Source organism: Leucopleurus acutus (assembly GCF_964270905.1).
Source record: "Leucopleurus acutus genome assembly, chromosome: 4".
Taxonomy (NCBI): domain Eukaryota; kingdom Metazoa; phylum Chordata; class Mammalia; order Artiodactyla; family Delphinidae; genus Leucopleurus; species Leucopleurus acutus.
In genome coordinates this window covers 13,977,451-14,003,853 of record NC_139146.1, presented here as the reverse complement: position 1 = coordinate 14,003,853, position 26,403 = coordinate 13,977,451, and the positions used below count along the sequence as shown (strand labels likewise).

The following is a 26,403-nucleotide window of genomic DNA, read 5'->3' as shown; positions in this document are numbered from 1 at the left end:
CTTGAATGTGTAGGTTCATGCCTTTAGCCAAACTAGGAAAGTTTTAAACTATTATTTCTTCAAAAATTTTTTTGGTTCTGCATTTTCTGCCCTCTCAAGGACATATTGTTGTTCCACAGATTCCTGAGGCTTGATTAGTTTTTTTCCAATTGTTTTTTTGCTCTGTCGTTCAGATTGGATAAATGTTATTGATTCTGGATGCTTTTACTACTTCTCCTTATCACCTGTTGGAAGAAGTTTAATTGTGATTGTCTTGATGTGATTTTCTTCCAGGCTTATTGAGTTTTTTTTTTAATCTACGTGTTTACATATTTTTAATCAACTTTGGAAAAATTTTTAGCCATATTTTAAATTAACAGTTTAAATTTTTAAAAATTAATAATTTTTAATGTACTTTTAAGTCTTTCCTTTAAGATTCCAGTTAAAGATCTTTAAAGTTAAAGATTCCATGTATATTAATCTACTTGAAGTCACATAGCTCACTAATGCCTTCTTTTTCTTCAGTCTTTTTTCAGTCTTTTTTTTCCTCTGTGTTTTGTTTTGGGCAATTTCTACTCCTATGCTTTCAGGTTAATTAGTCTTTTATTCTGCAGTGTCTAATCTATTTTTAAACCCATCTGGTGTATTTTTGAAAAATCTCAGCTGTTGTATTTTTCTTCTCTAGAAGTTGGATTGGATTCTTTTTTTTATTGTCTGTATCTCTTTTTGATGTGTTCATACTTTCCTCTACCTTATCGAATACATGAAATATAGTTATAATGACTTTTTGCAGGCAAAGTGTAAATCCAGTTTCAGTGGTTGGCAAATTTATTAACCCATAGGCCCAAACTGGCCTGCCATGGTCTAATTTGGCCATACCCTTCGTTTACATATAGTCTATAGCTGTACTACAATGGCAGGGTTGAGTAGTTTTAACAGAGACTTTATGACCTGAAAAGTGAAAAAAAATTACTGTCTGGCATTTACAGAAAAATATTTGCTGAGTCCTGCTTCAGTGACATTTTATTTACATAAAAAAATAGAATGTCAGTCCTCGTGTAGCATTTTTTATTATCAGCCTTCAGTGAACACCAACAGCATAATATTAAGTTCTGTTTTGTTTTTTTTTTTAAAAAGGAAATTCTTATTTATTTATTTATTTATGGCTGTGTTGTGTCTTCGTTTCTGTGTGAGGGCTTTTTCCAGTTGTGGCAAGCGGGGGCCACTCTTCATAGCGGTGCGTGGGCCTCTCACTATCGCGGCCTCTCTTGTTGTGGAGCACGGGCTCCAGACGCGCAGGCTCAGTAGTTGTGGCTCACGGGCCTAGTTGCTCTGCGGCATGTGGGATCTTCCCAGACCAGGGCTCGAACCTGTGTCCCCTGCATTGGCAGGCAGATTCTCAACCACTGCACCACCAGGGAAGCCCAAGTTCTGTTTTTATAAAGGCAATTCCTGTCTATAAAGACAATGGGGACCGTGGATAAGGTTCATATGGTCTAGGTATGCAGGTGTGCAATGATTTGGTCGAATAACATTTGGAAAATCTTAAGTAGCAAAATAGTTAGCACACCCCCCTCAGTCCAGTGGTTCTTAAACTTTGGCAAGTATCAGATTCACCTGGAAAGCTTGTTAAATCAAGGAACTCTGTACCCAGAGTTTCTTGATTTAGTAAGTTGAGGTAAGACCTGAGAATATGCATTTTTAACAAGTTCCCAGATTATCCTGATTATACTGTACCACTGGTTGGGACTACACTTTGAAAATCAGTGCTTTAGCCTAATCCTCTGAAATATCAGTCTTCTCTGATAAACTTTTAGCAGAAACTGTATGGTAGTCAATCACAATTGAGGTTCCCTGAAGAGCAGATGGCCTGGTCTTTTGTGTTTTAAAGCTTTTTTGAGGTATAATTTACATAAAATTAACTCACTTTAAGTGTATAGTTTGATTAATTTCAGTAAATTTGTATAGTTGTACACCAGTTCCACAATTCAGTTTTTAAATTCCATCACAATAAAAGTTCCCCCACGATCATTTGCAGTCAATTTCAGCACTCAGTTTCAGTCTGAGGTAACCAGTGACCTGCTTTCTGTCTGTATGTTTTTGCACTTCCTAGAAATTTCATGTAAATGGGATCATATGATATGTAGTCAATGTGTCTGGCTTCTTTCAATTAATATAATATTTTTGAGATTAATCTATGTTGTTGCTTATATTTGTACTTCACTCCTTTTTGTGAGGTAGTGTTCTATAGCATGGACATACTTCATTTGGTTTATCCATTTGGAAGTTGATGGATATTTGGATTTTTTGGTTTTGGTTTTGGCTGTTATGAAAAATGCTATTTTGAACATTCATGTACAAGAGATGGCCCATGATTTTGATAAAAAGAAGTTATAATATCTAGATGATATTCATGTATCATCCCAGGCTTATATTTGATAAAGAACAACTTCAGGGACTTCCCTGGTGGCACAGTGGTTAAGACTTTGTGCTCCCAATGCAGGGAGCCCAGTCTCCATCCCTGATCTGGTAACTAGATCACACATTCATGCTGCAACTAAGAGTTCACATACCACAACTAAGTGTTCACATGCCACAACTAAGGAGCCCTTGAGCCGCAACTAAGGAGCCTACCTGCCGCAACTAAGACCCAATGCAACCAAAAAAAATTTTTTTTAATGTATTCTTATTTCCTAACTACCTATTTTTCTAGTAATTTAATTTTTATATCTACTATATTTTATGTACTTGAAATTGTGTTAACTATTTTTGATACTTTTTTGTCAAAATATTATCCTTTTTTAATATTTATTTATTTAGTTAGTTATTTTGGCTGTGCCAGGTCTTAGTTGTGGCAGGCAGGCTTCTTAGTTTGTGGCATGCATGTGGGATCTAGTTCCCTGACTAGGGACTGAACAAGAGCCCCCTCCTTTGGGAGCGCAGAGTCTTACCCACTGGACCACCAGGGAAGTTCCTGTCAAAATATAAATTGGTATATGGTATGCTATGCAAATTTTGTAAAATGTTTCTTTTGAGATAACAAAAGTACTCTATAGATCTTAGTCATCACAAAATTGGTATATCTGGACTCTTCTTGGTGGGTAAAATTCACACTGAATTAAACCTGGAATAAAATAAATATAAAACTGAAATAAAATGTAACTTTTTAATATGGAAATGTTCAGATAAAAATAAAAGCAGAGAAAGCTGTCTAATGGACCCCCATGTACCCATCTCACCTAATTTCAACAATTGTTAATAGTTTGACATTCTTTTTTCATCTGTACCTGGTTCCTCATCTGTTTCTGGTATTGCATATCGAATCTCAAACACCATATTATTTATTCTGTAAATATTTCATTGTATATTGCAAATTTATATATATATATAAATTTTCATGGTACCGTTATTTCACATAAAATTAGAAATAATTCCTTAATGTCATCTACTACCCAGTTATGTTTGTTGTTCCTGATTGTCTGAAATATATCTTTTTCTAATTTGTTGTTTGAATCAGGACCAAGCAAGATGCACACGTTGCATTTGATTGATAAGACCATTAAGTCACTTTTAATCTATAATCATTCCTCTTCTCTTGTTTTTCCATGCCAATGATTTGTTGAAGAAAGTGATTACTTTGTCATGCAATTTCTTATTATCTAGATTTATCTGATTGTATCTTCACATCATATGTCCCTTTATCTCCTCTATTTCCTGTGAACTGGTATTTAGATATAGAACAGTTAGTATATTCAGGATTTTTATATTTCTGATAGCAAGACTATTTCTTAGGAGGAGTTGTTTACTTCCCATTGCATCATATGATGTCTTTCAGGCTCACTTTTAGTGATGTTATGACTGGTCATTGGGTTTAGATGCTATCTGTCTGATCCATTCATCATAAAGTTTCCCTTTACCTTTTTTTTTTTAAAGGCTTTTTTTCTAGAGCAGTTTTAGGCTCATAGCAAAATTAAGAGGAAGGTACAGAGATTTCCCATTTACTCCCTGATCCCAATTTGCATAGCTATCACCCCTCTGGTGAAAGATGTTGCCTCTTTATAGCAACATCCCACATCAGAGTGGTACATTTGTTACAATTGATGAGCCTACACTGACACATTGTAGTCACCAAAAGTCCATAGTTCCATTGGCGTTTACTCCTGGCGTACATTCTACAGGTTTGTATAAATGTATAATGAGATGTAGCCATCATTATAGTATCAAACATAGTATTTTCACAGCCCTAAAAATCCTCTGTGTTCCACCTGTTCATCTCTCCCTCCCCTCAACCCCTAGAAACAACTGGTCTTTTTATCATCTCCATAGTTTTCCTTTTCCAGAACATTGAATAGTTGGAATCACACAGTGTGTAGCCTTTTCAGATTGGATCCCTTCACTTAGTAATAGGCTTTTAAGGTTCCTTCATGTCTTTTCATGGTTTGATAGCTCGTTTCTTTTTACCACTGAATAATGTTCCATCATCTGGGTATGTGACAGTTTATTTATCCATTCAGCTACTGAAGGCTATTCCGGTAGCTTCCAAGTTTTGACAGTTATGAATAAAGCTGCTTTAAACATCCATGAGCAGGTTTTTGTGTGGACATAAGTTTTCAGCTCCTTTGGGTAAGTACCAAGGAGGGCAACTGCTAGATTGTATGGTAAGAGTATGTTTAGTTTTGTAAGAAACTTCCAAACTGTCTTCCAAGGTGGCTGTACCATTTTACATTCCTACCACCAATGCATGAGAGTTCCTGTTACTCCACATTCTCACCAGCATGTATTAGTGTTGTCAGTGTTCTGGATTTTGGCCAATCTGATAGGTGTGTAGTAGAATCTCATTGTCGTCTTACTTTGCAATTCCCTGATGATATCTAATGTGGAGTATCTTCATGTGTTATTTGCCATTTGTATTTCTTCTTTGGTGAAGTGTCTGTTAGGTCTTTGGCCCATTTTCTAATCAGGTTTTGTTTTGTTTTGTTTTTTTAATTGATGAGTTTTAAAAGTTCTTTGTATATCTTGGATAATAGTCCTTTATCAGATGTGTCTTTTGCAAATACTTTCTGCCATTCTGTGGCTTGTCTTTTTGTTCTCTTGACAGTGTTGTTCGCAAAGCGTAAGGTTTTCATTTTAATTAAGTCAGTATATCAGTTATTTCTTTCATGGCTCGTGAAATCTCTCCTCAACGTTTTTACCAAATGCTTTTAGCAGCTACTGATGAATATTCCCCTGGTCCTCTATTTCCTTAGAGTTGCAAAATATTCACCTTCCAATTCTATTATTTCTTCTGTATTTCTTAACCTAGAATTCTATAAGGAAGAATTTTTTTTTTATAAATTCTTTGTTTACTCTGGAATTCAATTTTTACAAGAAAGGAAGGATAAATTCTTGTTTATTTCTTTGTATTCAATTTATTATTTTCAGAATAATGAGTTGGTACCCTAGCAACCCAGAGATATGATTAAGTTTTAAAGTATCATTATGAACTCTCTTGGGGTTTATTTATTTGATGTGCTTAATCCAGTTCAGTCATTGTTTTCACTGGTGATGTCCCCTAAAGTTTGCTGCTATGTTTTCATGAACTATGCTTATATTTTCATTTTTAACTTCATTGCTTTCTGGCTCAAAATTTCCTAGGCTCGTATAATACTTTGTGCTTCAGACTGTTTTTTTGTTGTTGTTGTTTGTTTGTTTTTGTTTTTTTTAAGGAGACTGGATCAGTGGGAAATGGAATTTAGAGACCATAATCTAGGTGCTAGGAAGCTTACTTACTGGGTTGTTACTGCTCCTAGATCTTTGAATATTTCTTTTACAAGGGCACTGGATTTACCATAATTTTCATTGTATGCTCCTACTTTTAACTCCTGAGATTGTATATCTTTTTGCTATACAGAAAAACAGCATTAACACAATTCAGTTAAGTTTATCAGTCATTGGGTGGGGATATACTTTTTTCTAGTCACAGTTGTACAGCCTGGTATACATGTTAGATTTTGGCCCTTGCTTTCAGGGAAGCACTGAGACTTACTGTTAGCATTTAATGGAATGATATGTAAGAAAATAAATTTTAATTTAATAAATCTAAAAATAAATGGATAAAATGCAGAGGTGGTACAAAAGAAGAACTGATTAATTCTGTTGGCAGATGTTTAAGGAATGCTATGCATTCCCAGGGAAAGTAACATCCTGGGTATTAAAGGAAGGATATGAGTCTAACTGGGTGTAAAAAGATGAAGGAAAGGGACTTTTAGATAGAGGAAAAAGCGTATGAAAAGATATGAAGCCAGAAAACAGGAACAACAAGTAGGTTGCTATTTGGGGCACCAAGATTGAAGTGGAGAATGACAATAGATGAGGCAAAATCAGGAAAGTATTATATGCCATGATAAAGAACCTATACGTCTCCTATAGACAACAGGGAAATGCTGAAAATTTTTAAGTAGAAATGTGAAATGACCTAATTTGCTCCTCAGAATAATCATTCTGGCAACAGTAAAGAAAATGGATTAGGAGGGAAAATGTCAAGACAGAGAGACTAGGTCTTAGAGTGGTAAGTTCACTTTTTGAGTTTACAAACTTGCCTCTAGAATAGTACTTGGCATATAGTAGTAGGTACTCAATAATATCTGTCAGGTGAACAAAAGGTTATTGTATGAATCAAAAGAAGTTGATAAGTCTGAAGAAAAACCACATCGAAATAGAGCCTGCATTTTTGACAGTACTACTTGATTCATCTGCTTGCTTACTTAGTATTTTATCTTAAGATTTTCACAAACTAAGTAAAACAACCCAATAGAAAAATAGTCAAAAGGATATAAATGGCAAGCTCATGAAAGGGAAAACTGAGTGATGACTATATGAAAATATGCTCAGCTTCTCTAATAACCAAAGAAATGCAAATACCTTTTAAATCCCATGAGGTGGAAAAATATTTAAAAGTTTACACAAAACCCAGCCTTGAGCAGGATGTTAAAGTGTTGGGATATTTACAAGCTGCTGCTGGAGGTATAAATTGGTGAAATCACTGTAGAAAGCAGGTTGACAATCAGTATTTAGTAAGTCAGAAGATGCACATGCCATTTGACTCAGCATTTCCATTTCAGTTATAAACCCTAGAGAAATGCTCACACCTATATAAAGATACATGTTCAACAATGTTCATTGCAGCATTATTGATTATACCAAAACTTTGAAAGTAACACAGATGTCTTCAGGAGAATGAATAAATTTTGATATGTGTATAACAGTATGATATTCTGCAGTGAAAATGAATAAGCCAAAGCCATATGGATAGACCTGAATAATTGTCACAAACAAAATACTGACTGAAAAAGCCTGCAAAATGATATTATTTTATATATACAATAATAGATAAAAATACCAAATTTAAGAGCCTGGTTATCTCTGAGGAGGAAAAGCAAAATGGGATTAGGAAAGGTTACACAGTGGTCTTTAGCATATTTTTCTTTAAAAAAAAAGTCAGAAATAAAGCAAAATTAAAATTTAATAGGGTAGGTGATGTGTAGACAAGTGGTTTTTAAAAATTCTTTCTTATATATTTGAAATATTTCTGATGAAAAAATCCTCTGAGAGTAGAGAATTTCAGAATTATCCTTGTTCCCAAAGTAAAATATTTTTCTAGTACCTAAATCCTTTTAACAGCTTTTTATTTTGCAGATTTGACTGATGAATTAGCTCAGAAGTTGTTTGATGTTTCAGAAATGTCTTCGGCAACAATGGCCCGTTCATTACCCACAGTAGTTCCAGAATCTCCTAGAATTTATCCTGCAAGGACACCCAAAACACCTCGAACACCTAGATTGCAAGATCCAAACAAAACACCAAGATTTTATCCTGTTGTTAAAGAACCCAAAGCCATTGATGTAAAGGTACACAAAATACCAGGAATATAAAGCCTGCCGTTTGTATACTTCAGCATTACAAAATGATACTTTTTTACTTTCTATAACAATAAAAATAATGTATATTTTAGACTGCAAGAATTCATTAAAAAATGGTATTTTACCATAGCGATGTCTTCTCAGGTTAAGGAATAACTTCTTTACAAAGGATAGTGTTAATTAAAGACAACCAGAAGGTGTAATGAGGAATCATTCTAAGTTGTATTTTTTTTAATCCTTGTGTTGAAACCTAGCAAAGGGTCTTGTGAAGTTTTGTAACTTGTATGTGACATATTTGAGTTTTGTGACTTCATATGATTTCATAATGTGTCACCCACCATATGAAAATGTTTGAGTTGGTTTACAATCAGAGGGTTTTTTTAATTTACTTGTGAGGTTCACACTACTGAAGGTAATTGGAACGTTTGACTTCTTTTTCCTTAGAGTCCAAGAAAGAGAAAAACAAGACATAGTACAAATCCCCCTCTAGAGTGTCATGTTGGTTGGGTAATGGATTCCAGAGATCATGGGCCAAGAACATCCTCTGTCAGGTACCGTATTTGTCAAATATTGCTTTGTTTTTGATTTTAAATTTGTTGAAAACAGTTACTAGTTAGATATTTGGGAACATTGAAGAATTAATGTGTTAGCAAATTAATAGAACAACAAATAGTAAAAAGAAGCCAAAGAAGGGGAAATAAATGGGACAGTTTTACAATAAGTATATTAAGGAATAATTCAGTAGGACAGTTTTACAATAAGTATATTAAGGAATAATTCAGTAGGACAGTTTTTTTTTTTTTCCTTTTAAAGTAATTTTCACAAATGTGTACTCTTCGATTAAAAATATTTAGGTCGGGCTTCCCTGGTGGCGCAGTGGTTGGGAGTCCGCCTGCCGATGCAGGGGACACGGGTTCGTGCCCCAGTCTGGGAAGATCCCACATGCCGCGGAGCGGCTGGGCCTGTGAGCCATGGCCGCTGAGCCTGTGCGTCTGGAACCTGTGCTCCACAACAGGAGAGGCCACAACAGTGACAGAACCGCATACCGCAAAAAAAAAAAAAATTTAGATCTATTAAAGTTATCTTTGGAAAGATTCCAGATTTTTCATAGCATAGTAGGTTCTTAGTTAATGTGCTAAACAATCTACTCAAAACTACGTAAAGGATATGGAAATAAAACACATTAATATTTTGGAATTTTTCCTTTGGGGGGAAATAATTTAGATTAGCTAGTTATTAGCAGTAAGTGGTTTGTCTTTTAGTTTTTAATTTAAAAAAGAAAGAGTATTATTTACCTCAGTGAAAACCTAACCTATCTTGTGTTTGTATAAATATTTTCAGAATAATTATCTGATCAGCTTTCTAATTGGAAAATGAACTTTAGGAAAATGTGTTTTTTGACTGGTTAAGGGAAGGATTAGTTAGTTTCATTCAAAGAAAAGCTAGAGAGTGTATCATGATCTGAAAATCTCCAAGTATGTCTTTGCAGGGATGTTAATTTGTTTCTTTTACATTTTGTTCTCATTAGATATATTTTCCTTAAAAGATAAACTGTGTATATGTTCTTCTTGCACACCTATTGTATACGCATAGTTATTTTGTATTCTAAGTCATTTTGAGAGTTTTTTTCTTTTATTTATTTATTTTTATCAGAGCAGTATATTTAGAGATCAGTAGATAATGGTGAAAAATGTTGCACTGATATGTAGCAGGGAACAAGGCAGGTACAGTCCCTGCCTTTCTGGAGCTTAATTCAGAGATGACAGGCAAGTATGTAGTTACAATAATGAGGGGTGGATTTTGTTCGCCAGCTTGTCTTTTAGAGGAGTTGTAGCTACACAGCAGACTTGAGTGGGAGGTACACAGAGCTCCCCGTACCCTCTGCATACCCTGCCTCCCCCACTGTAAGCAGTCATATCTTTGACCATCTACATTAATGTCAGTGCTGGTAGTGTCTTAAAGTCTGTTTGTCTCATCTGTTCTTTGTTCTTTTCTCCTACTTTCTTTTGGATCAGCTTAGTTTTTGTAATGATTCTATTTTATCTCTACTATTGTCTTCTTGTTGTATCTCTTATTTTTTACTGGTCTTCTAGGGTTTATAATATACGTTTTAAAATATAATCTATTTTCAAGTAATATATCATTACACATATAGGATAAGAACCGTACTGCAGTAAAGTTCCTGTTCCTACTGTCCTTTCTGCTATATTTTGTTATTATTTTTCTTTAGACAATTATCTTTTAAAACAATTAACATGAAAAAAAAGGAATTTTAAATGTATTCTCATTTTTACCATTTACAATGCTCTTCATTTCTTGAGCAGGTCTGTTGGCAATGAATTCTGTTAGCTTTTGTTTATCAGGAAAAGGTTTCTTTTTTTTTATTTTGAAAGGTATTTTCAATGAGCATAGAATTCTATGATGGATCTAGGTATGAATTCAGATCCACGGCTCATTCTGTTTATAATGAATTTTAAGCATCAAAAGTGATATGGTTTAGTGAAATAATTTTCAAACTTTTTTGTCTAAGGACCTCTTTATCCTTTTAGTTATTGAGGACCTCATAGAGCTTTTGTTTATGGGAATTATATAATTTAAAAATAAAAAATTAAACTGAATTGAGTTTAAAAGTAAAACTGAAAACAATTAAATATTCATTTAAAATAATAATAAACATATTACATATTAACATAAATGACATATTTTTATGAAATATAATTACATTTCTCAAAACAAAAAAATTCCTGAATAGAGTGGCATTGTTTTAAAGTTTTGCATATTTGTTTAATGTTTTTGCTTTATATGAGATAACTGGATTCTCATATGTTTCTATATTCAATCTTATAATTTGTTTTTTTATTGTTGTTGTAGAGGAATAAAATCCAAGAAAGGGAGGAGTATTTTAATAGCCTTTTCAGATAATTGTAGGTATTCTTCTTTGATATTATACCAAAGCTGAACAAGTGGTAATTTTTTAAAAGTTAGTTGCAGTGTAGAATCTAAACCATATATAAGTGACCTTCTTCTACTCAGTGAATTTTTCATACTCTGTTACATTAAAAGCCATTGGACTTCTTCCAATTTGAATGGCTCTTTTTGTCTATGCATGCATTTGTAACATCATGAATTGGTCATTTGGAAAAACTGATTAACTGAGTTATGCGGACTTTTAAATGATGACACGTCAGAATACAATAAAAAAACTTACATTAAAAAATAACCACTGTTATAAAGCAGAAACTAACACACCATTGTAAAGCAATTATACCCCAATAAAGATGTTAAAAAAAAAAAATAAACACTAAGGAGAGTAATGTCAGGAAGATGGCAGAATGGGAAGGAACAGGAATCTGTCTCACCACTTGGACAACAACTGTATCAGCAGAAACTGTCTGCATTGACTATTTTGGAACTCTACAGTCTATCTGAACACTTAAAGCTTCCAGGGGAAAGCGTGTCTGGTAAATTGTTAATATTCGTTGATGTCAGCCTTTGGTGTAGTAGTGGCCATCTCCCACTGCCCCAGCCCTGTGACAGGCATTTGGGAAGATGGCAACCCACACCTCTGGTGTGGGTTGCTGGATCCAAAGTAGGCAATAAGGACCTTGTCCTCCAAATATTGGAGTTCTGTGTTGACTGCTAACTGCCTCTGGTCAATAAGGTTCAGACACAGAGTCTGGTAGCCTTTGTTTCATCCCCACTGTCTGAATGTCTTTTTTTTTTTCCCCCCAAAACAACCACTAATGAGGGAAGTTTAGAAAATTACCACCCATGCCCAAGGAAAAATGTGGAATAAAACCTAAGGGGACTTTAAACTTTTACCTCAGGCTTATCCCAGCACAGAAGCAGCCTACAATAGCTGAAAAAAACAGCAAACCCTGGGGAAGAGGGAGAATTTGATTTCCAGAGTTACCACTTTATAAGATTCAAATCTTCATTGTTCAACAAAAAAATCACAAGGCTTACAAAGAAATAAGAAAGTATGGGCCATTTGAAGGAACAAAATTACTTGACAGAAAATGCACCTGATGAAGCCTGGGTTCCATTCTTTCAAAATGAAGTCTTTAAAACAGCTGTTTTAAGGATACTCAAAGAGCTAAATAAAGGAAGATATAGACAAAGATAGCAAAACAATGTATGAAGAAAACAAGATTATCAATAGAGATAGAAATTATACAAAGGAACCAGAAAGGAATTCTGGAGCTGAAAATATAATAACTAAAATGAAAAATACACCAGAAGGTTCAAAAGCAGATTTCATCAAACAGAAGAAAGAGGAAAGAATCAGTAGACTTAAAGATGGAACAATTTGAATTATCAAGTCTGAGGAACAGAAAGAAAGAAGAAAAAACTAGTAGTGTCTAAGGGATCTGTAGGACACATGAACTAGCCCAATACACACATTGTGGGAATCTCAGAAGGAAAAGAGGAAAAAGGGGGCAGGAAGAATATTTGAAAGAATACTGGCTCCCAATTTGATGAAATACATGAATCTACAAATCTAATAAGCTTAATGAACTTGAAGTAGGATAAACCCAAAGAGACTCACATTAAGACACTAATTAAACTGTTGAAAACCAAAGACAAAGAGAGAATCCTGAAAGCAGCAGGAGAGAAGAGACTCATCGCATACAAGAAGTCCTTAGTAAATGTATCAGGCAGTTTCTCAGAGGCCAGAAGCCAGTAGACTGATCTATTCAAAGTGCTGGGGGGAAAAATCCCCATCCACTGAGAATTCCTTATCTGACAAAACTGCCCTTCAAAATTGAGGGAGACATTCAGAGATAAAGTCTGAGGGAAAAGAAAAGGAAACAAAAGACATATTGAATTAGAAAGAAGAAATAAAACTGTCTTTGTTCACAGATGACAAGATTGTATATGTAAAAAGTCATAAATAATTAACAAAACTCCTGGAACTAATAAGCAATTACATCAAGGTTTCAGGATATATGGTTAATATACAAAAGTCAATCAAGTCCCTATATAACAACAATGAACTAGTAGAATTTGAAATTAATTAATCAAACTACTGTTGGACTTCCCTGGTGGCATAGTGGTTAAGAATCTGCCTGCCATTGCAGGGGACACAGGTTCAAGCCCTGGTCTGGGAAGATCCCACATGCCATGGAGCAACTAAGCCTGTGTGCCACAACTACTGAGCCTGTGCTCTACAGCCCATGAGCCATAACTACTGAGCCTGCATGCCACAACTACTGAGCCCATGTGCAAGATAAAACCCACCAGACCTAACAACTACTGAAGCCTGCGCCCCTAGAGCCATGCTCTGCAACAAAGAGAAGCCACTGCAATAAGAAGCCCACGCACCGCAACAGAGTAGCACCTGCTTGCCGCAACTAGAGAAAGCCCACACACAGCAATGAAGACCCAATGCAGCCAAAAATAAGTAAATAAATAAAATGTTTTAAAAGAACAAAATACTATTTACATTATCACCCCCCCAAAAGAAATAGGTATAAATCTAACAAAATATGTACAAGATCTTTATGAGGAAAACTGCAAAACTCTGATGAAAGGAATAAAAAAACTAAATAAATGGAGATAAACTCCATGTTTATGGGTAGAAGACTCAATACTCTCAAGATCGGGTGCGAGCCGCAGCTAACAGCGTGGACCCCAGAGATGGACATGAGATGCTAAGGCTGCTGCTGCCGCCACCAAGAAGCCTGTGTGTGAGCACAGGTCACTATCCACACCTCCCTTCCGGGGAGGCTGTGCAGCCCGCCACTGCCAGGGTCCCGGGATCCAGGGACAACTTTCCCGGGAGAATGCACGGCACGCCTCAGGCTGGTGCAACGTCCCGCTGGCCTCTGCCACCGCAGGCTCACCCCGCATCTGCACCCCTCCCTCCCGCCACCCTGGTTGAGCCAGAGTCCCCGAAGCAGCTGCTCCTTTAGCCCCGTCCTGTATGAGCGAAGAACAGACGGCCTCCGGCAACCTACACGCAGAGGCGGGGCCAAATCCAAAGCTGAGCCCCGGGAGCTGTGCGAACAAAGAAGAGAAAGGGAAATCATTCCCAGCAGTTTCAGAAGCTGCGGATTAAAGCTCCACAATCAACTTGATGTACCCTACATCTGTGGAATACATGAATGGACTACGAATCATCCCAAATTGAGGAGGTGAACTTTGAGAGCAAGATTTATTATTTTTTCCCCTTTTGCTCTTTTTGTGAGTGTATATGTGTATGCTTCTGTGTGAGATTTTGTCTGTATAACTTTGCTGTCAACCATTTGTCCTAGGGTTCTATCTGTCTGTTTTTTCTTTAAAAAATTTTTTCTGAATAATTTTTCTTTTAATAACTTTATTTTATTTTATCTTGCCCTCTTTCTTTCTTTTCTTTCTTTCTTTCTTCTTTCCCTCCCTCCTTCCTTCCTTCCTTTCTTTATTTCTTCTTCTTTCCTTCTTTCTTTCTTTCTTCCTTCCCTCCCTCCCTCCCTCCTTCCTTCCATCCTTCCTTCCCTCCCTCCCTCCCTCCTTTCTTCCTTCCTTCCTTCCTTCCTTCCTTCCTTCCTTCCTTCCTTCCTTCCTTCCTTCCTTCCTTTCTTTCTTTCTTTCTTTCTTTCTACTTTTTCTCCCTTTTATTCTGAGCCGTGTGGATGAAAGGCTCTTGTTGCTGCAGCCAGGAGTCAGTGCTGTGCCTCTGAGTTGGGAGAGCCAACTTCAGGACACTGGTCCACAAGAGACCTCCCAGCTCCACATAATATCAAACAGTGAAAATCTTCCAGAGATCTCCATCTCAACACCAGCACCTAGCTTCACTCAACGACCAGCAAGCTACAGTGCTGGACACCCTATGCCAAACAACTAGCAAGACAGGAACACAACCCCACCCATTAGCAGAGAGGCTGCCTAAAATCATAATAAGTCCACAGACACCTCCAAAAACACCTCCAGACGTGGACCTGCCCACCAGAAAGACAAGATCCAGCCTCATCCACCAGAACACAGGCCCTAGTCCCCTCCACCAGGAAGCCTTCGCATCCCACTGAACCAACCTTAGCCACTGGGGACAGACACCAAAAACAACAGGAACTACGAACCTGCAGCCTGCAAAAAGGAGACCCCAAACACAGTAAGATAAGCAAAATGAGAAGGCAGAAAAACACACAGCAGATGAAGGAGCAAGATAAAACCCACCAGACCTAACAAATGAAGAGGAAATAGGCAGTCTACCTGAAAAAGAATGCAGAATAATGATAGTAAAGATGATCCAAAATCTTGGAAATAGAGAAAATGCAAGAAACATTTAACAGGGACCTAGAATAACTAAAGATGAAACAAGCAACGATGAACAACACAATAAATGAAATTAAAAATACTGTAGATGGGATCAATAGCAGAATAACTGAGGCAGAAAAACGGATAAGTGACCTGGAATATAAAATAGTGGAAATAACTACTGCAGAGCAGAGTAAAGAAAAAAGAATGAAAAGAACTGAGGACAAGTCTCAGAGACCTCTGGGACACCATTAAACACACGAACATTCGAATTATAGGGGTTCCAGGATAAGAAGAGAAAAAGAAAGGGACTGAGAAAATATTTGAAGAGATTATAGTTGAAAACTTCCCTAGTATGGGAAAGGAAATAGTTAATCAAGTCCAGGAACCACAGAGAGTCCCATACGGGATAAATCCAAGGAGAAACACGCCAAGACATATTAATCAAACTGTCAAAAATTAAATACAAAGAAAACATATTAAAAGCAGCAAGGGAGAAACAGCAAATAACACACAAGGGAATCCCCATAAGGTTAACAGCTGATCTTTCAGCAGAAACTCTGCAAGCCAGAAGGGACTGGCAGGACATATTTAAAGTGATGAAGGAGAAAAACCTGCAACCAAGATTACTCTACCCAGTAAGGATCTCATTCAGATTTGATGGAGAAATTAAAACCTTTACAGACAAGCAAAAGCTGAGAGAGTTCAGCACCACCAAACCAGCTTTACAACAACTGCTAAAGGACCTTCTCTAGGCAAGAAACACAAGAGAAGGAAAAGACCTACAATACCAAACCCAAAACAATTAAGAAAATGGGAATAGGAACATACATATCGATAATTACCTTAGATGTAAATGGACTAAATGCTCCCACCAAAAGACACAGACTGTCTGAATGGATACAAAAACAAGACGCATATATATGCTGTCTACAAGAGACCCACTTCAGACGTAGAGACACATACAGACTGAAAGTGAGCAGGTGGAAAAAGATATTCATGCAGGACTTCCCTGGTGGCGCAGTGGTTGGGAGTCAGCTTGCCGATGCAGGGGACGCGGGTTTGTGCCCCGGTCCACAAAGATCCCACATGCCGCCGAGCGACTGGGCCCGTGAGCCATGGCCGCTGAGCCTGCACGTCTGGAGCCTGTGCTCCACAACGGGAGAGGCCACAGCAGTGAGAGGCCCAAGCAAAAAAAAGATATTCAATGGAAATGGAAACCAAAAGAAAGCTAGAGTAGCAATTCTCATATCAGACAAAGTAGACTTTAAAATAAAGACTATTAGAAGAGACAAAGAAGGACACTACCTAATGATCAAGGGATCGATCCAAGAATAAGATATAACAATTCTAAATATTTATGCACCCAACATAGGAGCACCTCAATACATAAGGCAAATGCTAATAGCCATAAAGGGGAAATCGACAGAAACACAATAATAGTGGGGAACTTTAACACCCCACTTATACCAATGGACATATCATCCAGACAGAAAATAAATAAGGAAATACAAGCTTTAAGTGATACATTGAACAAGATGGACTTAATTGATATTTATAGGACATTCCATCCAAAAACAACAGAATACACATTTTTCTCAAGTGCTCATGGAACATTCTGCAGGATAGATCATATCTTGGGTCACAAATCAAGCCTTGGTAAATTTAAGAAAATTGAAATTGGATCAAGTATTTTTTCCGACCACAATGCTACGAGACTAGATATCAATTACAGGAAAAGTTCTGTAAAAAATACAAACACATGGAGGCTAAACTATACACTATTTAATAATGAAGTGATCACTGAAGAAATCAAAGAGGAAATTAAAAAATACCTAGAATCAAATGACAATGGAAACACGATGACCCAAAACCTATGGGATGCAGCAAAAGCAGTTCTAAGAGGGAAGTTTATAGCAATACAGTCCTACCTTAAGAAACAGGATACCTCTCGAATAAACAACCTAACCTTGCACCTAAAGCAATTAGAGAAACAAGAACAAAAAACCCCCAAAGTTAGCAGAAGGAAAGAAATCATAAAGATCAGACCAGAAATAAGTAAAAAAGAAATGAAGGAAACGATAGCAAAGATCAATAAAACTAAAAGCTGGTTCTTTGAGAAGGTAAACAAAATTGATAAACATTAGCCAGACTCATCAAGAAAAAAAGGGAGAAGACTCAAATCAATAGAATTAGAAATGTAAAAGGAGAAGTAACAACTGACATTGCAGAAATACAGAAGATCATGAGAGATTACTACAAGCAACTCTATGCCAAGAAAATGGACAACCTGGAAGAAATGGAAAAATTCTTAGAAAAGCACAACCTTCCAAGACTGAATCAGGAAGAAATAGAAAATATGAACAGACCAATCACAAGCACTGAAATTGAAACTGTGATTAAAAATTTTCCAACAAACAAAAGCCTGGGACCAGATGGCTTCACAGGCAAATTCTATCAAACTTTTAGAGAAGAGCTAACACCTATCCTTCTCAAACTCTTCCAAAATATAGCAGAGGGAGGAACACTCCCAAACTCATTCTACGAGGCCACCATCACCTTGATACCAAAACCAGACAAGGATGTCACAAAGAAAGAAAACTACAGGCCAATATCACTGATGAACATAGATGCAAAAATCCTCAACGGAATACTAGCAAACAGAATCCAACAGAACATTAAAAGGATCATACACTATAATCAAGTGGGGTTTATTCCAGGAATGCAAGGATTCTTCAATATATGCAAATCAATCAACGTGATACACCATATTAACAAATTGAAGGAGAAAAGCCATATGATCATCTCAATAGATGCAGAGAAATCTTTCAACAAAATTCAACACCCATTTATGGTAAAAACCCTGTAGAAAGCAGGCATAGAGGGAACTTTCCTCAACATAATAAAGGCCATATATGACAAACCCACAGCCAACATCATCCTCAATGGTGAAACACTGAAAACATTTCCACTAAGATCAGGAACAAGACAAGGTTGCCGACTCTCACCACTCTTATTCAACATAGTTTTGGAAGTTTTAGCCAGAGCAATCAGAGAAGAAAAGGAAATAAAAGGAATCCAAATTGGAGAAGAAGTAGTAGCTGTCACTGTTTGCAGGTGACATGATACTATACATAGAGAATCCTAAAGATGCTACCAGAAAACTACTAGAGCTAATCAATGAATTTGGTAAAGTAGCAGGATACAAAATTAATGCACAGAAATCTCTGGCATTCCTATACACTAATGATGAAAAATCTGAAAGTGAAATCAAGAAAACACTCCCATTTACCATTGCAACAAAAAGAATAAAATATCTAGGAATAAACCTACCTAAGGAGACAAAAGACCTGTATGCAGAAAATTATAAGACACTGATGAAAGAAATTAAAGATGATACAAATAGATGAAGAGATATACCATGTTCTTGGATTGGAAGAATCAACATTGTGAAAATGACTCTACTACCCAAAGCAATCTACAGATTCAATGCAATCCCTATCAAACTACCACTGGCATTTTTCACAGAACTAGAACAAAAAATTTCACAATTTGTGTGGAAACACAAAAGACCCCGAATAGCCAAAGCAATCTTGAGAATGAAAAACGGAGCTGGAGGAATCAGGCTCCCTGTCTTCAGACTATACTACAAAGGTACAGTAATCAAGACAGTATGGTACTGGCACAAAAACAGAAATATATATCAATAGAACAGAATAGAAAGCACAGAGATAAACCCACGCACATATGGCCAGTTTATCTATGATAAATTAGGCAGGAATGTACAGTGGAGAAAGGACAGCCTCTTCAATAAGTGGTGCTGGGAAAACTGGACAGCTACATGTAAAAGTATGAGATTAGATCACTCCCTAACACCATGCACAAAAATAAGCTCAAAATGGTGTAAAGACCTAAATGTAAGGCCAGAAACTATCAAACTCTTAGAGGAAAACATAGGCAGAACACTCTATGACATAAATTACAGCAAGATCCTTTTTGACCCACCTCCCAGAGAAATGGAAATAAAAACAAAAATAAACAAATGGGACCTAACAAAACTTAAAAGCTTTTGCACAGCAAAGAAAAACATAAACAAGACCAAAGGACAACCCTCACAATGGGAGAAAATATTTGCAAATGAAGCAACTGACAAAGGTTTAATCTCCAAAATTTACAAGCATCTCATGCAGCTCAATAACAAAAAAACAAACAACCCAATCCAAAAATTGGCGGAAGACCTAAACAGACATTTCTGCAACAAAGATATACAGACTGCCAACAAACACATGAAAGAATTCTTGACATTTTTAATCATTAGAGAAATGCAAATCAAAACTACAATGAGATATCATCTCACAGCAGTCAGAATGGCCATCATCAAAAAATCTAGAAACAATAAATGCTGGAGAGGGTGTGGAGAAAATGGAGCACTCTTGCACTGCTGGTGGGAATGTGAATTGGTACAGCCACTATGGAGAACAGTATGGAGGTTCCTTAAAAAACTACAAGTAGAACTACCATATGACCCAGCAATCCCACTACTGGGCATATACCCTGAGAAAACCATAATTCAAAAAGAAACATGTACCAATATGTTCATTGCAGCTCTATGTACAATAGCCCGGAGATGGAAACAATCTAAGTGTCCATCATCAGATGAATGGATAAAGAAGATGTGGCACATATATACAATGGAATATTACTCAGCCATATAAAGAAACAAAACTGAGCTATTTGTAATGAGGTGGATGGACCTAGAGTCTGTCATACAGAGTGAAGTAAGTCAGAAAGAGAAAGACAAATACCGTATGCTAACACATATATATGGAATTTAACTAGAAAAAAAATGTCATGAAGAACCTAGGGGTAAGACAGGAATAAAGACACAGACCTACTAGAGAATGGACTTGAGGATATGGGGAGGGGGAATGGTAAGCTGTGATAAAGTGAGAGAGTGGCATGGACATATACACACTACCAAACGTAAAATAGATAGCTAGTGGGAAGCAGCCGCATAGCACAGGGAGATCAGCTCGGTGCTTTTTGACCACCTAGAGGGGTGGAATAAGGAGGGTAGGAGGGAGGGAGATTGCAAGAGGGAAGAGATATGGGAACATATGTATATGTATAACTGACTCACTTTGTTATAAAGCAGAAACTAGCACACCATTGTGAAGCAATTATTCTCCAATAAAGATGTAAAAAAAAAAAAACTGTCAAGATATCAGTTGTTCATCCCAACTTGATCTACATATTCCATACAATTTCAATAAAAAAATCCACATAGAAATAGATCCACATAAATGTAGTCAAATGGTCTTTGATAATGGAGCAAAGATAATCTTTTTAACTAATGGTTCTGGCACAATTGGACATTCACATTGAAAAATTAAGTCTAGACATAGATCTTATGTCTTACCCTTCACAAAAGATAACTCAAAATGCATCACAGACCTAAACGTAAAACACAAAACTATAAAACTCCTTTATAAATCTATAAAAATAACAGGAGAAAACCTACCTGATTTTGGATTGGGTGGTGACTTTTTAGATACAACACCAAAAGCAGAATTTGAGAAGGAAGAAATCAATAAGCTGGACTGCATTAAAATGAAAAACTTTTGCTCTGTGAGCGACACTGTCAAGTGGATGGAAAGACAAGCCCCAGATTGGCAGAAAGTATTTACAAAAGACACATCTGATAAAGGACTATTATGCAAAATATACAAAGAACTTTTAAAACTCAACAACAACAACAAACCTGGTTAGAAAATGGGCCAAAGACAAACAGACACTTCACCAAAGAAAATGTATAAATGGCAAATAAGCACATGAAGATAGTCCACATCATATTATCAGCAGGGAATTGCAAAGTAAGACAACGGTGAGATTCTACTACATACCTATTAGAATGGCCGAATTCCAGAACACTGACAACACTAATAAATGCTGGTGAGAATGTGAAGTAACAGGAATTCCTACCATTCATTGATGGTAGGAATGCAAAATGGTACAGCCACCTTGGAAGACAGTTTGGAAGTTTCTAACAAAACTAAACATACTCTTACCATACAATCTAGCAGTCACCCTCCTTGGTACTTACCCAAAGGAGCTGAAAACTTATGTCCACACAAAAACCTGCTCATGGATGTTTAGAACAGCTTTATTCATAATTGCAAAAACTTGGCAGCAGCCAGAACATCCTTCAGTAGGCAAATGGATAAACTGTGGTATATTCAGAAAATGGAATATTATTCAGTGGAAAAAAGAAATGAGCTATCAAACCATGAAGAGACATGGAGGAACCTTAAATGCACATTACTAAGTGAAGGGATCCAATCTGAAAAGGCTACAAATTTCAACTATTCGACATTCTGGAGAAGGAAAACTATGGAGGTGATAAAAAGACCCGTTGTTGTTTCTAGGGGTTGGGGGGAGGAAGAGATGAACAGGTGGAACACAGGATTTTTCGGGAGGTGAAAATACTGTGTATGATACTCTAATGATGGCTACATCTCATTTTACATTTGTCCAAACCCGTAGAATGTCCAACACCAAGAGAGAACACTAATGTAGCTATGGACTTTGGGTGATTATGACGTGTCAGTGTGGGTTTGTCAGTTGTAACAAATGTACCACTCTGTTGGGAGTTGTGCTGGATGTTGATAGTGGGGGAAGCTATTGTGTGGGGAGCAAGGCATGCAGGTGGTATGAGGGAGCTCTCTATACCTTTCACGCAATTTGCCGTAACCCTAGTACTCCTCTGAAAGATAAAGTCTTTATACCAAAAAAAAAAAAAAAAAAGAAAAAAAAAATCTGAAAGAGTTCATTACCACTAGATCTGCCCAGCAAGAAATACTAAAGATAGTCCTCAGTTTGAAATGAATGGACACTAGACAGTAACATGAAGCCATCTGAAGAAAGAAAGAACTTTGGTAGGAGTTTTGTTGTAATTTAATTTGTAACTCCATTTTTTACTTTATATGTTATTTAAAAGACAAATGCATTAAAAAATTACTAATCTATGTTGTTGGGTATATAGTGTATAAAGATGTAATTTATGACATCAGTAACAGAAAGTGGGGAACAGAGGTGTATAAGAGCAGAGTTTTTGTTAAGTGTAATCCTCATGATAACCACAAAGAAAATATCTATAGAATATATATAAAAGGAAATGAGAAGGGATCAAAATATTTTATTCAAAAGGAAAAGAAATAACACAAAAGTTAGGCAATAAGAGAGGAAAGGAGGGACAGCAAATCTATAAGGCATATAGAAAAGTAATAACAAAATGGCAGGTCCTTCCTTACCAGTAATTACTTTAAATATGAATAGATTGCATTTTCCAATCAGAAGGCAGAGATTGGCAGAATGGATTAAAAACATGATCCAACTATATACTGTCTACAAGAGACTCATGTTAGATTCAAAGACACAAATAGATTGAAAGTGAAAAGATGCAAATTTAAGAGAGCTGGGGTGGCTATTTTAATATCAAACAAAATACACTTTAAATCCAAAAAGATTATAAGAGCTAAGGATATTATTATATTAATAGAAGTTTCATTATAAACATTTATGTAACTAATAACAGCCCCTCGGGAGTTATATGAAGCAAAAACTGACAGAATTGAGAGGAGAAATAAATAGTTCTACAAGAATAGTTGGAGATTTCAATACCCTGATTTCAGTAATGCATAGATCATCTCAACATAAGATGATTAACAAAATAGAGGACTTGAGCAACATAATAAGCCAATTAGACCTAACAGACATTTATAGAATATTTCACCCAGCAATAGAAGAATACAAATTCATAAGTACATGTGGGACATTCTCCACAATACACCATATGTTAGGCTGTAACAGAAGTTTCAATAGATTTTAAAAGAAATGTCACACAAGGTATCTTCTCTGACCACAGTAGGATGATGTTAGAAATCCCTAACAGAAGAAAAATGAAAATTCACAAATATGTGGAAATTAAACAACACATTCTTAAGTACCCCATGGGTCAAAGAAGAAATTGCAATGGAAATTACAGTTCGCCCTCCATATCCATGGGTTTCGCATCCATGAAGGGTTCTGTAACCAATCCTCCATGAATACTGAGGGATGACTGTACTTAGAGATGAATGAAAGTGGAAACACAGCATACCACATCTTATGGGGTGCAGGAAAATTATAACTAAAAAGAAGAGAAAAGAAGAGAAATCACATTTAAAAAGAAGAGAAATCACAAATCAGTAGCCTAACATTTTACCTTAAGGAATTCAAAAAGGAAGAGCAAACTAAAAACAAAGATAGCAGAAGGAAAGAAATATTAAAGATTAGAGTAAAAATAAACAATATAGAGAGAGTAAAACAGTAGAGAAAATCAGTGAAATCAAAAGTTGTTTCTTTAAGAAGATCAACAAACTGACAAGCCTTTCTTTAGCTAGACTGCCAAGGGAAAAAAAGAAGATATAAGTAACTAAAATCAGAAATGAAAATGGAGACATTACTACTGACCTTATAGAGATAGAAGGGATCCTAAGAGAATACTATGAACAAATTACTATACATCAACAAATTAGGTAACCTAGAAGGAATGCATAAATTCCTTGAAACATATAAATTACTTAAACTGATTCAATAAGAAATAGAAGATTCGACCCACCTATAAGAAGTAGGGAGATCAAATCAGGAATCAAAAATCCCTAACAAAGAAAGTTCTGGACCAAATTGCTTCACTAGTAAGTTCTACCAAATAGTTGAAGAAGAATTAACACTAACTCTCTTCAGACTCCTTCAAAAAATTGAAGAGACCTGAGGCCTGCATTACCCTAATACCAAAACTAGATAAAGATATCACAAGAAAATAAAATTATATGCCAGTATTCCTATGAATATAGATGCATATGTCCTCAACAAAATCTTAGCAAATGAAATCCAATAGCATAATAAAATGATTATTCACCATGGCAAGCAGGATTTATCCCAGTAGTACAAGAGTGGTTCAATACAAGAAAATCAACATTATACATCATATTAATAGAACTAAGGGAAAAACTACATAATCATATCAATTGACATAGGAAAGGACAAAATCCAACTTTTATGATTAAAACCTCTTAGAAAACTAGGATTAGAGGGAAAATTCCTCACATGAAAAAAGCATTTATGAGAAACCCATGGCTGGCATTATACTCAATGGTGAAAGACTGAAAGCTGTCCCCCTAAGATCAGGAACAAGACAGGAATACACGCTTTTGCCATTGGTATTCACTGTTGTGCTGGAAGTCCTAGCCAGAACTAATAGAGAAGAAAATGAAAGAAAAGACATCAAATATGAAAGGAAGAGGTAAATCTATCTCTAGTCACAAATAATATGATTCCATAAATAGAAAATTACAAAGAATCAACAAGAAAGAAACTGAAGCTAATAAACAAATTTGGCAAAGTTGCACTGTACAAAATACACATAAATCAGCTTGTGTTTCTATATGCAGCAATGAATGATTTGAAAAGGAAATTAAGAAAGCAATTCTATTTACATTAGTGTCTAAAAATTAAATACTTAGGAATAAATCTAACCAAGGAGGTGAAAGACTTATACACTGAAAACTACAAAACACATTGCTGAAAAAATTATAGGAGACCTAAATAAATGGAAAGACAATCCATTTTCATGGATAGGAAGACTTAACATTGTTATGACATTATTACAATCGAAAGTGATCTATAGATTTAACACAATCCCTACAGAAATTCCAATACCCTTTTTCACAAAAATGGAAAAGCTGATCCTCAAATTTATATGGAATTGCAAGGAGCCCTGAAAAGCCCAAATGACCTTAAGAAGAAAAATAAAATTGGAGGACCAACACTTCCCAACTTTGAAAGTTACTACAAGGCTACAATAATTAAAACAGTATGGTCTTGGCATAAGGACAGATGTATAGACCAATGGAATAGAGAGTCTAGAAATAAAATCTGTCATATATGGTCAGTTTATTTTCTACAAGGCTGCTGAGACTGTTCAGTGAAGGAGAGGGTCATCTTTTTAACAAATGTTGCTGGGAAAACTGGATATCCAACGTGTGAAAGGATGGGATCCATACTTTATACCAGATACCAAAAAATTAAAATGGATCAAAGATGTAAACTTAACAGCTAAAACTGTAAAACTCTTAGAAGAAAATGTAGGGGAACATCTTTATGACCCTAGATTTGACAGTGGTTTCTTGAGCATGACACCAAAAACACAGACAATAAAAGAGAAAAATTGATAAATTTTACTTCATCATAATTATGAACTTTTGTGTATCAAAGGAAACTATCAGAGTGAAGAGACAACCTACTGAATAGGAGAAAATATTTGCAAATTATATATCTGATAACGGGTTAATATTCCAAATATATAGAAGTCTCCCAAAAAACCCAATTCAAAAATTGGGAAAGGATTTGAATAGACATTTCTCCAGAGAAGATATACAAATGGCCAATAAACCAATGAAAATGTGTGCAATATCATTAATCATTAGAGAAATGCAAATCAAAAACCACAATGAGATATCTCTTCATACCCATTAGGATGGTGTTATGGACTGAATTGTCTCTCTGAAATTATATGCTGAAACCCTAACCCCCCTGCTTGACTGTATTTGAGATAGGACCTTTAAGGAGATAATTAAGGTTAAATGAAACCATACGATGGGGCCCTAATCTGACCTTATAAGAAGAGGAAGAGACACCAGAGATCTCTCTCTTTCTGCGTGTAGACAGAGGAAAGGCCATGTGAGGACACAATGAGAAGGTGGTTCTCTGTAAGCCAGGAAGAGAGGCCTCCCCAGAAACCAACACTGCTGGCACTATGATCTTGGACTTCCAGCCTCCAGAACTGTGAGAACATAAATTTCTATTGTGTAAGCCATCCAGTCTGTGGTATCTTGTTATGGCAGCTGAGCTGACTAATACAGATATGTATAATCAAAAAAACTGAAAGCAAATGTTTGTGTGGATGTGGAGAAATTAGAACCCTGTGCATTGCTCTTGGAAATATAAAATGCTGCAGCCATTGTAGAAAGCAGTTTGGCATTTTCTCAAAATGGTAAAACACAGAACTAACACATGACCCAGCTATTTGACTCCTAGGTATATATCCAAAAGAATTGAAAAGAGGGAGTTGAACAGATATTTTTATGCCATGTTTATAGCAGCATTATTCATAATAGCCAGAAGGTGGAAACAACACTAGAGTCCATCAGCAGATGACTAGATAAACATAGTAGGTATATACATACAATGG

The 26,403-nt window shown here is 36.0% G+C and overlaps 1 protein-coding gene across 9 annotated transcripts in view; it reads left to right on the top strand.

Annotated features, from left to right (window-relative positions):
* The window catches only part of LARP1B (La ribonucleoprotein 1B), a 128,204-nt gene that overhangs the window by 90,584 nt on the left and 11,217 nt on the right, over positions 1 to 26,403 (top strand). For 7 of the 9 annotated variants that reach the window (XR_014326181.1, XM_082838619.1, XM_082838617.1 and 4 more), the window contains 2 exons: positions 7,639 to 7,865; positions 8,322 to 8,428. Coding sequence is in view for 8 of the 9 variants with exons in the window: in XM_082838619.1 (XP_082694745.1) it covers positions 7,639 to 7,865; positions 8,322 to 8,428 (334 nt within the window). In the remaining variant the exon portion in view is untranslated. The remainder of the gene's footprint in view (positions 1 to 7,638; positions 7,866 to 8,321; positions 8,429 to 26,403) is intronic. The other 2 variants (XM_082838621.1, XM_082838624.1) reach the window with 1 other exon arrangement.